Raw genomic sequence first — 14,608 nt, 5'->3', positions numbered from 1 at the left:
ATCCTGCACAGTGTTTTGTGATCTGATATTTTATTCTCAAAAGAATCAGTAATATTTAGATTAAACCTGTGTGGTTCACTCTAGGAGGAACCCAATTCTCCATCTTTAAAGAAAATCCGTTCTTTGCCCAGTATATGTCTGCCGGCACATCAATTAGTATTTGGTCCAGATGGAGATATCTTGGTGGCTGCAACCCAAGAAGGCTCTCTGCAAGTTCTAGAACTGCATCATACTGAATCTATAATGTGTCACTCTATGCCTATACCTAAAGGTTTGGTGAAAGACTTCTGTATTTGCATGTACAGAGTAATTATTCTTACACAGAGAACCCACAAACCTTAAGAAAGTTGAGGAATTTAAAAAGAAATTAGTTAAAAGTTGAGAGAAATTAAGAATTGCATCTCACACCTGGAAAAGTGACAGAGGATTGTGTTTCTTCCCTTTTTCTTAATGTCAGAACCTACAGACTTGTGCTGTTTAGCCATGTTAATTATTGGTGTATTTTAACATTAACTGAAGCATACTTACAGACTTGTGCTGTTTAGCCATGTAAATTATTGGTGCATTTTAACATTAACTGAAGCATACTTACAGACTTGTGCTGTTTAGCCATGTTAATTAATGGTGTATTTTAATATTAACTGAAGCATTCCTACAGACTTGTGCAGTTTAGCCATGTTAATTAATGGTGTATTTTAATATTAACTGAAGCATTCCTACAGACTTGTGCTGTTTAGCCATGTTAATTATTGGTGTATTTTAACATTAACTGAAGCATACCTACAGACTTGTGCTGTTTAGCCATGTTAATTATTGGTGTATTTTAACATTAACTGAAGCATACCTACAGACTTGTGCTGTTTAGCAACGTTAATTATTGGTGTATTTTAACATTAACTGAAGCATACCTACAGACTTGTGCTGTTTAGCCATGTTAATTATTGGTGTATTTTAACATTAACTGAAGCATACCTACAGACTTGTGCTGTTTAGCCATGTAAATTATTGGTGCATTTTAACATTAACTGAAGCATACCTACAGACTTGTGCTGTTTAGCCATGTAAATTATTGGTGCATTTTAACATTAACTGAAGCATACTTACAGACTTGTGCTGTTTAGCCATGTTAATTATTGGTGTATTTTAACATTAACTGAAGCATACTTGCAGACTTGTGCTGTTTAGCCATGTTAATTATTGGTGTATTTTAACATTAACTGAAGCATACTTACAGACTTGTGCTGTTTAGCGACGTTAATTATTGGTGCATTTTAACATTAACTGAAGCATACTTACAGACTTGTGCTGTTTAGCCATGTTAATTAATGGTGTATTTTAATATTAACTGAAGCATTCCTACAGACTTGTGCTGTTTAGCCATGTTAATTATTGGTGTATTTTAATATTAACTGAAGCATTCCTACAGACTTGTGCTGTTTAGCCATGTTAATTATTGGTGCATTTTAACATTAACTGAAGCATACCTACAGACTTGTGCTGTTTAGCCATGTTAATTATTGGTGTATTTTAACATTAACTGAAGCATACCTACAGACTTGTGCTGTTTAGCAACGATAATTATTGGTGTATTTTAACATTAACTAAAGCATAGCTAATGATATCCCAGGCTGCATTAAGTATTCTGTTATAAATAAATCAAAATGCAATATTTCATTTTACTGCTCACCATTAGCAACAATCTGTTGTAGCTAAAGAACATTTTAATAAAACTAAGTAATAGTTATCACTTTTTTAAGAAATGATAAAACAAATGTACATTATACTATAGTTTTGAAAACTTATAGAAATTAATTAAAACAATAGAAGTTTGGAAAGCAGTAATGAATGCATAAACTATTGTCTTTACAGAACATAACTCATCAGTAATACACATCATGACTATTACCACAAGTGGTCGCCATCTAGTGACAGCAAACATTGCTGGTTATATAAATGTATATAATCTTAAGGAATATAAGGTAATGTATTTACGTGTGTCAAGTCATTGATACTGGTTAAAATGTTAATGTATTCTTTATTATTATGTGTAAATAATTACAGCACAAACTAAAAATTTTGAAATCCGTAGTTTGAGTTCTTGTACATATCAGAGAAATAAGTAATTTTATTTTATTCTGAAAAAGGAGTTGTACAATTTGTTTGGATTTGTCATAAAAACAAGTTTGTGAATAACTGTGTGTGAGACCACCAGTGATGAGACAGTAATCAACACTTTTCCTTCTAGTTTCTGTACTCCCTCCCTCACTATGTGTGTCCACCTACTGCCCTAGGAGTGAACTCATTGATGAAGAATATTGTAGTAATTTACAGTGATCAAAGGGTAAAGAAAAACTGTGGTATTTTAATGTATTGTGAGAGAAAATATATAAGAGTACTAAGAAATGTCTCTCTGTGGATATGTAAATTTTTGTATTTATTATTAAATTTGCATATTGCTAAGAAACTAACTAAATATTATTAATAGTAAATTGATTGGCATCTAGAGGATATTCAATTGAATTTTATCTTCATTTAAGAGTTGCATAGCAAAGGATGAACACGTCAAATAATTTTACATTCTGAAAGTGGAATTTTACAGTTAATCTATATAAGGATATCATTTTTAATGACAAGACTTATTTCAGATGAATCTCCTACGTAATTGTTTATAATGTAAACAAGCTGGAACATTCACTAAGAACTACTACTGGCCTTTATATATCATCTAAGATCTATGTAAAAATTCCTATAAGTGAGTCAGCTATCTAATCCCACTTACACCCTAAATTTATGTAATGACGTAAATACTGTAGTGCATCTGCTGATTCGATGTGAATGTTATTGTCTTTAATAAGGGTTAATCTACCTTAATAACTTATTGCTTGAGTAAGGTGACTTTGGTTTCTGTAAAAATAATTTATCTTTAGTAAAACAAGTATTTTAATACTTTATGGTTATTATTATTAGTTGGTGGAGTATAGTCTGGAGAAACAGGAGTACACAGCATGGATGCGACAAATGCAGAAAGATCGAGTGTCGTTAGGACTATCACGTTATTCTCCCATCACAGAAGTATCCTTTGATCCTAACAACAAAAGTCTCATCATCCTTCATGATGACAGTTCAGTTTTTCTATTGGACAAATCATGTATGGTAAATACATTATTTTCTAGACACAAAGAACCCATGATTATTCATTATGATTGGTCTAGGACAAGGGTTGAACTATCATAATGAATAATCATATGTACAAACAACTTATCATTGTTCATGATGACCATTTAATCCTTGTCCTAGAACAATCATAATGAATAATCATATGTACAAACAACTTATCATTGTTCATGATGACCATTTAATCCTTGTCCTAGAACAATCATATTAAATAAAAGGTTTAATATGTACAAACAACTTATCATTGTTCATGATGACCATTTAATCCTTGTCATAGACCAGTCATATTAAATAAAAGGTTAAATATGTACAAACAACTTATCATTGTTCATGATGACCATTTAATCCTTGTCATAGACCAGTCATATTAAATAAAAGGTTTAATATGTACAAAAACTTATCATTGTTCATGATGACCATTTAATCCTTGTCCTAGAACAATCATATTAAATAAAAGGTTTAATATGTACAAACAACTTATTGTTCATGATGACAATTTAATCCTTGTCCTAGAACAAGCATATTAAATAAATTATTTATTAAATTTAAATATTTCATAATTTCTCATGATGATAATTTAGTCTTTATTTTGAAGAACAATACATTTTGATCTAGCATGAACAATTATATTATAATTCATGATGTCTGTAACTGGTATTCTGAACAAGTTAAATCAAGTAACAAAAATACACTATATGTTCAACACTTTTAGAAAATATATTTTGTTGGTTAAAATTTCATCACTCATTTTTTCTTTTTTTAATTTTGCTTTTAAAGTTATCAGTTTGTAACATTAGTATTTAAAACATGTCAAAAAAGAATTGAGGAACATCATTAATTAAAAAATAAAACTTAGAAAAAGTGAAAAATAGAAGTTGTGGTTGAAGATTATTCAAAATTACATTTGTATACTTTATAGAGAAAGAATCTTCATAGAAATATGCAAATATTCTGTACAAGTATAGAAGTAGTAAACCTCCTGTTTGTGTCATTGGACCTTCTGATGACCTGAGCTAAACCTTGTGACAAACCAATTGAATAGTTTTATCAGTAAACATGGGCAATAGATCCTCAAATTTTAGTGTTCATGTACCTGTTATAACCTTAACAAATTTTAGTGTTCATATAGTTGTTAAAACCTTAACAACGTTTAGTGCTCATGTAGTTGTTAAAACCTTAAGAACTTTTAGTGCTCATGTACTTGCTATAGCCCTAACAACTTTCAGTGCTCATGTAGTTGTTAAAACCTTAACAACCTTTAGTGCTCATGTACTTGCTATAACCCTAACAACTTTTAGTGCTCATGTAGTTGTTAAAACCTTAACAACCTTTAGTGCTCATGTACTTGTTATAACCATAACAACTTTTAGCCATTTCTTGTTCATATAGTTATCGGGTTTTCTCTTAAACTCACACAAATTTATTACATCCACTAAAGACAACCAATTCCAAAGACCAACCACCCTGTTAAAAAAATAAAACTATCTCAGCTGAACATGACTCCTAACTTACCAAAAATTATATTTGTATCTCGTAGTTCTATTATCGTTGCTGTTAAGTATGAAAAAGTATAACGCATCAACATCGAGGACTTACAAACAACAGTAGTAAGTGGTAACTCACATATCAAGTGTTTAAGCCTTGTCCTACTTTCCTGTTTGATCAACTTTTTTGATCTTCTAAATCTCTTGTCATACCAGTTAACTTAAATTTGTAATGATTGTTTTTTTCCTCTGCTGTATTCACATTGAGCTAACCTGTCTCTTTACTTGGAACCACTCTTTTCTTTTAATGAGGAAAATGTTTACCATGAATATTGAAATATTTTCCACATCTTATCAATCTCTACAAATAACTCAGCTGCCCATTCACAACAGATAATTTTTTCATATCCCTTCAGAATTTGTTTTTTTGAAACTTGTAATCAAAATATCATTATTCCTTATCTTCGTAGATAGCAAAACATCAAATATAATAGGATAGTGATCACTTGCACTTAGATGTTCTTCTGTTTCAACCATCTCAATCATTTCTGTAATTAAAGTTAACAATAAATGTAAAATAGCATTGTTTCTAGTGGATTCCTTGGTGAAGAAATCCATCCTGAACAGTTTCCATAAATATTTCTTCCTGATGATTTGACTCTTAACATTTCCTGATCTGTATGCCTGAAATTAAAATTACCCATAATTATGACAACATTAAGTCTTAATCTCACTGTAAAGTTTTCCATTAATTTTATAAATATTTTGTGGTCTAAAACAAATTCCCACTAAAAGCCTTTTCCTTTTATATCTATTAACAGAAACCCAAATTGAATCAATCTCCTTGCTTTTATATTTATTATCCTGAATTAAACAGGATGTAACTCACATTTTATATATAAAGCCACTCTTACTCTTTAATACTGTATCCTTATTAAAAAACCTTTAACCCTGTATTCCAAAGAAATTTATGTTATCAAAAACAGTTATTCTCATTATATTTAAATCCTCCATTCCAAAAAATACCCTAAAGTCACCTATTTTCTTTCTTATACTTGTAGCATTACAATAGTAACAATTAAGTCTATCCTTAGAACTACTTCTATACTTGTTTTCTAGGCTAAACATTTCTGTACACCTTATTTATTTTGCATTTAAATCCTGGCTCTCACCACTGTGTAATGCTAGTATACATTTTCTTGTACAACTGAGTTAATAGGTTTTCCAGACAAGCCAAACCTTTCTCTGTTTAAATGTAAATAGCATTCATTTCCAAAAGCTCCTTTCTTCTACTAGTCTGATCCCACAAGTCTAACCAGCCCATCTGTTCATCCTTAAAACACAAAGAGATAGTGTGACTTGAATAAAAACGGTAATTTTAATGTGACCACATATATTCCATTTGTGGGTCAAAATAGTTAAATTATAAGATTTCATTTAAATTAATGTGTGCACCAAATTTTTAGTCTGTAGTAGAGTCAGAAATGTGTATGTGAATACATGGAAATTTAATTTTTTTATTAATCAGTGAAATTCTTCAGTATTTATTTATGTTAACTCAAGAAGAGTTTTTTCATATTTAGTTGATATAGCATTAACTCTATGTATAATTAAATAATAATTTTTCCAGTCAGTAACCCTTAATTTTGTTCAAAGAATTTCATATTAAAATTTTAAATGAAAAAACTAAATTAAATCTTACAGCTGGTTGAAAAACACACAAAACAAACACGCTCTGTACATGAAAAGGACATCAACCATCAGATATCACCAGAGGTTAAAGGAAGGGTCAATAAGCTTGTTCGTAAATGCACAAAGTTTAAGGTACGTGAAGTTCCTTATTATTTATACAAAATATCAATATTAAATAAACAGAGAAATTCCTTGATTTTCTATCCAGTTACATGGTACCTAAAGATTTGAATACAGTTTGATATATCTCATTAACATTATGTCCTACCATATCCTGGTGATTAGAGTACTTGATTCTCAAGCTATAAGTTCTAGGTTCAAACTGTATCACCAAACATGCTTGCCCTTTTAGCCATGGGGCATTATAATGTAATGTTTAATTTTAATATTTGTTGATAAAATGTAGTCCATTAACTCTAGATGCCTTCCCTCTGTTATTTCAAAGTTATGTACAGCTACTAAACGAAGCCCTGGAGTATTTTCGCACAAAATTCAACAAATCAAACACGTTGCATGGTATGTAATGCCCACAGGATTTTAAAAGAAAGTAAAAACACTTGTATTAAAAACGTATTAAGGTCTGAAACCACTATAAGTCTTCAAAAATTGTTTATAATGAAGCAAAGAGAAATGCAGAAGGATTCAATAAAGCATTACACAATGAGAACCATCCTTAGTACTTTCTGGTTTGATGCAGCAACAAAGTGTAGAAGGTTTCAGTACAGCATTCCACAATAAGAACCATCTTTATTATCTTCTGGAGTGTTGAAGCAACAAAGTTAGAAGGTTTCAGTACAGCATTACACAATGAGAACCATCCTTACTATCTTCTGGGGTGTTGAAGCAACAAAGTGTAGAAGGTTTCAGTACAGCATTACACAATGAAAACCATCCTTAGTACTTTCTGGGGTGTTGAAGCAACAAAGTTAGAAGGTTTCAGTACAGCATTACACAATAAGAACCATCCTTAGTACTTTCTGGGGTGTTGAAGCAACAAAGTTAGAAGGTACAGTACAGCATTACACAATGAGAACCATCCTTAGTACTTTCTGGGTTGTTGCAGGTACAAAGTGTAGAAGGTTTCAATAAAGAAGAACACCACTTCTCATTGAGAACTACCCTGAGTACCATCAGTGGTAATGATAAAGTGGAAGATTTTAGCATAGTAGTACACCATACCTGAACAAGAATCCTTCTAAGTATCTTTAGTGGTGTTGGATCTCAGATGTGATGATTGTTTGAAGCCAGAGTTGGTGAATAAATGATTTCCTTTTGTATAGAGACCCACCCAGTAACAACTTTACATTTCTGAATAGGTGCAGTATCTTTCTCACTCAAATTACAACATATTTAGCATGTGTAAAGTAACATGTCGTCATCCTGTTCCTCATGTAATAGTTGACTATTTTTTCTACTATGTCTGAAATCACAAGTAGCACTCCATATCTTGCACAAATGTCTGACACTCATATCTGTGTAATTAATTCAGAGTTGTCATCCTGTATAATGTACCTGCTACTGATCCTTATTGTATTTAAAGTTTTCTAGTTTAAGTCACTTAAGATACCATTTCTTCTGACATATTCTAAATCTGCCAGTTAGAATGTGTATATTACTTATTTTTTTTTATCGTTTCTAGAAACCATAAGGTTTAAAACTAAACTGTTTCAAGAATGGCTAATATTTGTACGTATATGTTTTAAAAATAATATTTATAATATATACACCTTATAAGAGAAGAAAGAGAGAGAAAAATGATGTATATATGGATATTTTAAAAGGGAGACACACACACATCTGTGACTTAGATTTCATGGTGCTTTGTGTGATTAGCAACATATAAGTGTTTTCGTTATTTTATCCACCACACTCTGTGTATATTTACATATCTATAAGTACACATATACACATTATATGTGATCATTTTTAGGTTACCAGCTCAAATTGTTCATTCTCTTACGTGTTTGTATCTGTGCATTCGTACTACGTGGGAGCTATGTTAGTAAGACAGTAATACTGTATTCCACCATTAAGTATGTTAGTGATGCTTGTCAGTGCTCTACTGTTTGTTTAGTAATTCAGTGATGCTCATCAGTACTCTACTGTTTGTTTAGTAAGTCAATGATGCTCGTTTGTGCTCTACTGATTGTTTAGTTAGTCAGTGATGCTCGTCAGTGCTCTACTGTTTGTTTAGTAAGTCAGTGATGCTCGTCAGTGCTCTGTTTGTTTAGTAAGTCAGTGATGCTCGTCAGTGCTCTACTGTTTGTTTAGTAAGTCAGTGATGCTCGTCAGTGCTCTACTGTTTGTTTAGTAAGTCAGTGATGCTCGTCAGTGCTCTACTGTTTGTTTAGTAAGTCAGTGATGCTCGTCAGTGCTCTGTTTGTTTAGTAAGTCAGTGATGCTCGTCAGTGATCTACTGTTTGTTTAGTAAGTCAGTGATGCTCGTCAGTGCTCTACTGTTTGTTTAGTAAGTCAGTGATGCTCGTCAGTGCTCTACTATTTGTTTAGTAAGTCAGTGATGCTCGTCAGTGCTCTACTATTTGTTTAGTAAGTCAGGGATGCTCGTCAGTGCTCTACTGTTTGTTTAGTAAGTCAGTGATGCTCGTCAGTGCTCTACTGTTTGTTTAGTAAGTCAGTGATGCTCGTCAGTGCTCTACTGTTTGTTTAGTAAGTCAGTGATGCTCGTCAGTGCTCTACTGTTTGTTTAGTAAGTCAGTGATGCTCGTCAGTGCTCTACTGTTTGTTTAGTAAGTCAGTGATGCTCGTCAGTGATCTACTGTTTGTTTAGTAAGTCAGTGATGCTCGTCAGTGCTCTACTGTTTGTTTAGTAAGTCAGTGATGCTCGTCAGTGCTCTACTGTTTGTTTAGTAAGTCAGTGATGCTCGTCAGTGCTCTACTGTTTGTTTAGTAAGTCAGGGATGCTCGTCAGTGCTCTACTGTTTGTTTAGTAAGTCAGTGATGCTCGTCAGTGCTCTACTGTTTGTTTAGTAAGTCAGTGATGCTCGTCAGTGCTCTACTGTTTGTTTAGTAAGTCAGTGATGCTCGTCAGTGCTCTACTGTTTGTTTAGTAAGTCAGTGATGCTCGTCAGTGCCCTACTGTTTGTTTAGTAAGTCAGTGATGCTCGTCAGTGCCCTACTGTTTCTTTAGTAAGTCAGTGATGCTTGTCAGTGCCCTACTGTTTGTTTAGTAAGTCAGTGTTACCCTAGTAACATTCTATGAAATGGACCTGTTTGTATTACATTGTTGATATCAAATTGTCAAAACAGTTCTGTGCTGTTCATTTATAAATGTAATATGACACTATTGTATGACTTATTAATTTTGTCATACTAAATTGGGGAATTTTAGATATTTATGTTGCAAAATAATTTACATATGTTTCACTTGATTATTTGAATTTAATACATTACTAATTTGTGGAAAAAGTACTAATATTTAATTAGTCATTATAACTCACTGAATCAAAATGTGCCCACCATACTAAACAATGATTGTTTCTTGTACAACAGTACTTTTACTGAAGTTACAATATCTAATATCTTCAAAAGTTTATGCATCAAAATAAAACTTTTTTTTTTTTAATGCAGCACTTGTTATCATTCAACAACTTGGAAAATGATGAATTTGTTGCTGTTGAGATAACACCTTCTCAGATCTTAGACAAACTTCCTCCATTGCTTAAACAGAAAAAGTTTGGAACCTGAATATGAAATTAAAGAGATGAGTGTTTGTATTTTCACTGCATTTTAAAATTAAATATTTGTAACATTTTACTTGAATGTCAAGTTCATTATAGTTTGTAACAAGTTTGTAATTAAAAAAACCTTTAAAAGATTACTATGTAAAATATTCACAAAAATAATTTGTCTCCTAAACCATAAATATACTTCCTGTTGTAATGATATCAAGGTATAAATCTTGAACTGTTTATTAAATAGTTTGCAAATGATGATAAATTAATTCAACTTATTATAAAAAGTAATGACTCGATCATGTTTCACAGTTATATTTCTCTCTGAACCTCTTATGTAGAACTATATTAGCTACGACAGTTTTGGTAATAAAGTTCAATCTAGAAGAAACTGTTCTCATTCTACGTTATATCTGTGTCTAAAGTTTACTCAGTGATGAAGTTTTAATAATTTTCTTGTGAGGAATATTAGAAATGTTCACATTGACTTATGAGTAACTTTGTTTTGAGACTATGGATATTCACAGGTGTTAAACTCATCGTCCCAAGTGTCTAAATATTATTTTTATTACATCGGGTTTTCAAAGGTTATTATTTTCAGAAGTTGAACATTATTCATTACAAAATTACGTCCCAGGTTTTCAATGATTATTATTTTTAGATATTAACTATTATAAATCATAAAATTATCACATCATACATTAAACCATTCTATTATTTATCTTTGGTATCAAACTGTAAAATTGAGATTATTCTGACAGGTATTACATAGTAAAATGATATAATATTCCCAGCTCTTAAATTTTTGAGATGAGTTGTAATTATATTTATATGCCATATCTATTTTTTTTATATCTGCAGGTATCATCTTGTAATTTCATAAGTAATCTATTAATTGAACCAGTTTGTGATTTGTTGATTTTGAAAGTTTTAAATACTTCAGTTGAGTGAAGCTAATTGTGAGTTTTATTTGGTATTGTCAATAAGAAGTGACTTGCATCATAATGAGATACCATGATGTGATTGACTTCCGAGAGATTAGGATACTTGGACCCAGTAATAATTATTGTGCCACCACCTCAAGGAAAGATTTCACCCCCCCCTTCCTCTAAGTTTTACTTTGACTACAAATTACATTTTTTGGTTTTATATTTATTCTTTGTAGATGAAGAAATTTTACTGTAAGAAATAAAAGTGATTGACATGGCATTTCAAAATTTTGTAGTTAGACTAAGTGTAATTTTGCCTCAATAAAAGATAAGTGACACTTGTATATCAACCTGTTACCAGTTTCTCCATTATTTTTTGTGTGTTGGTTTAGTTCATATAGATTTGAATCAGTTTGAACTTTTGAAAAGCTAGTTTCTTCATTAACAATGGTGCTAGATAATCATCAGTGCAACAGTAATACATCCATAGTAACAATGGTGCTAGATAATCATCAGTGCAACAGTAATACATCCTTAGTAACAATGGTGCTAGATAATCATCAGTGCAACAGTAATACATCCTTATTAACAATGGTGCTAGATAATCATCAGTGCAACAGTAATACATCCTTAGTAACAATAGTGCTAGATAATCATCAGTACAACAGTAATACATCCTTAGTAACAATGGTGCTAGATAATCATCAGTACAACAGTAATACATCCTTAGTAACAATGGTGCTAGATAATCATCAGTACAACAGTAATACATCCTTAGTAACAATGGTGCTAGATAATCATCAGTACAACAGTAATACATCCTTAGTAACAATGGTGCTAGATAATCATCAGTGCAACAGTAATACATCCTTAGTAACAATGGTGCTAGATAATCATCAGTGCAACAGTAATACATCCTTAGTAACAATGGTGCTAGATAATCATCAGTACAACAGTAATACATCCTTAGTAACAATGGTGCTAGATAATCATCAGTACAACAGTAATACATCCTTAGTAACAATGGTGCTAGATAATCATCAGTACAACAGTAATACATCCTTAGTAACAATGGTGCTAGATAATCATCAGTACAACAGTAATACATCCTTAGTAACAATGGTGCTAGATAATCATCAGTACAACAGTAATACATCCTTAGTAACAATGGTGCTAGATAATCATCAGTGCAACAGTAATACATCCTTAGTAACAATGGTGCTAGATAATCATCAGTACAACAGTAATACATCCTTAGTAACAATGGTGCTAGATAATCATCAGTACAACAGTAATACATCCTTAGTAACAATGGTGCTAGATAATCATCAGTACAACAGTAATACATCCTTAGTAACAATGGTGCTAGATAATCATCAGTGCAACAGTAATACATCCTTAGTAACAATGGTGCTAGATAATCATCAGTACAACAGTAATACATCCTTAGTAACAATGGTGCTAGATAATCATCAGTACAACAGTAATACATCCTTAGTAACAATGGTGCTAGATAATCATCAGTGCAACAGTAATACATCCTTAGTAACAATGGTGCTAGATAATCTTCAGTGCAACAGTAATACATCCTTAGTAACAATGGTGCTAGATAATCATCAGTACAACAGTAATACATTCTTAGTAACAATGGTGCTAGATAATCATCAGTGCAACAGTAATACATCCTTAGTAACAATGGTGCTAGATATTCTTCAGTGCAACAGTAATACATCCTTAGTAACAATGGTGCTAGATAATCATCAGTACAACAGTAATACATTCTTAGTAACAATGGTGCTAGATAATCATCAGTGCAACAGTAATACATCCTTAGTAACAATGGTGCTAGATAATCATCAGTGCAACAGTAATACATCCTTATTAACAATGGTGCTAGATAATCATCAGTGCAACAGTAATACATCCTTAGTAACAATGGTGCTAGATAATCATCAGTGCAACAGTAATACATCCTTAGTAACAATGGTGCTAGATAATCTTCAGTGCAACAGTAATACATCCTTAGTAACAATGGTGCTAGATAATCATCAGTACAACAGTAATACATTCTTAGTAACAATGGTGCTAGATAATCATCAGTGCAACAGTAATACATCCTTAGTAACAATGGTGCTAGATATTCTTCAGTGCAACAGTAATACATCCTTAGTAACAATGGTGCTAGATAATCATCAGTACAACAGTAATACATTCTTAGTAACAATGGTGCTAGATAATCATCAGTACAACAGTAATACATCCTTAGTAACAATGGTTCCAGATAATCATCAGAATTGTCAGTACAACAGTAATACATCCTTAGTAACAATGGTGCTAGATAATCATCAGTGCAACAGTAATACATCCTTAGTAACAATGGTGCTAGATAATCATCAGTGCAACAGTAATACATCCTTAGTAACAATGGTGCTAGATAATCTTCAGTGCAACAGTAATACATCCTTAGTAACAATGGTGCTAGATAATCATCAGTACAACAGTAATACATTCTTAGTAACAATGGTGCTAGATAATCATCAGTGCAACAGTAATACATCCTTAGTAACAATGGTGCTAGATATTCTTCAGTGCAACAGTAATACATCCTTAGTAACAATGGTGCTAGATAATCATCAGTACAACAGTAATACATTCTTAGTAACAATGGTGCTAGATAATCATCAGTACAACAGTAATACATCCTTAGTAACAATGGTGCTAGATAATCATCAGTGCAACAGTAATACATCCTTATTAACAATGGTGCTAGATAATCATCAGTGCAACAGTAATACATCCTTATTAACAATGGTGCTAGATAATCATCAGTGCAACAGTAATACATCCTTAGTAACAATGGTGCTAGATAATCTTCAGTGCAACAGTAATACATCCTTAGTAACAATGGTGCTAGATAATCATCAGTACAACAGTAATACATTCTTAGTAACAATGGTGCTAGATAATCATCAGTGCAACAGTAATACATCCTTAGTAACAATGGTGCTAGATATTCTTCAGTGCAACAGTAATACATCCTTAGTAACAATGGTGCTAGATAATCATCAGTACAACAGTAATACATTCTTAGTAACAATGGTGCTAGATAATCATCAGTACAACAGTAATACATCCTTAGTAACAATGGTTCCAGATAATCATCAGAATTGTCAGTACAACAGTAATACATTCTTAGTAACAATGGTGCTAGATAATCATCAGAATTGTCAGTACAACAGTAATACATCCTTAGTAACAATGGTGCTAGATAATCATCAGTACAACAGTAATACATCCTTAGTAACAATGGTGCTAGATAATCATCAGTACAACAGTAATACATCCTTAGTAACAATGGTGCTAGATAATCATCAGTACAACAGTAATACATCCTTAGTAACAATGGTGCTAGATAATCATCAGAATTGTCAGTACAACAGTAATACATTCTTTCATACATCTAAAAATGTTTTTAGCCATTTTTGTTACTCTACAGAAGAAACTTATCACACAGTTTTGTTCCACTGATACAGTTGTCTTGGCATCTGATAAGACAGTTATAACATTCTCAGAATATTTTAATTCTTTTGAGCTAATTTTGTACAAGTGAATAGTGTAGTCCAAGAAAATGAAACAT

The 14,608-nt window shown here is 31.9% G+C and overlaps 1 protein-coding gene across 3 annotated transcripts in view; it reads left to right on the top strand.

Annotated features, from left to right (window-relative positions):
• Positions 1-11,315, top strand: part of LOC143231723 (U3 small nucleolar RNA-associated protein 4 homolog) — a 55,355-nt gene extending 44,040 nt beyond the window's left edge. For 2 of the 3 annotated variants that reach the window (XM_076466338.1, XM_076466337.1), the window contains 6 exons: positions 85-271; positions 1,870-1,979; positions 2,246-2,341; positions 2,968-3,153; positions 6,363-6,482; positions 9,939-11,315. In XM_076466338.1, the coding sequence (XP_076322453.1) occupies positions 85-271; positions 1,870-1,979; positions 2,246-2,341; positions 2,968-3,153; positions 6,363-6,482; positions 9,939-10,055 (816 nt within the window). In that variant the 3' untranslated portion in view covers positions 10,056-11,315. The remainder of the gene's footprint in view (positions 1-84; positions 272-1,869; positions 1,980-2,245; positions 2,342-2,967; positions 3,154-6,362; positions 6,483-9,938) is intronic. The other variant, XM_076466339.1, reaches the window with a different exon arrangement.
• Positions 11,316-14,608: the final 3,293 nt, after the last annotated feature.

Source organism: Tachypleus tridentatus, chromosome 11 (genome assembly GCF_004210375.1).
Source record: "Tachypleus tridentatus isolate NWPU-2018 chromosome 11, ASM421037v1, whole genome shotgun sequence".
NCBI classification, from domain to species: Eukaryota; Metazoa; Arthropoda; class Merostomata; order Xiphosura; family Limulidae; genus Tachypleus; species Tachypleus tridentatus.
Note: the sequence above shows the minus strand (reverse complement) of the source record. Positions and strands in the feature narration are given on the sequence as shown.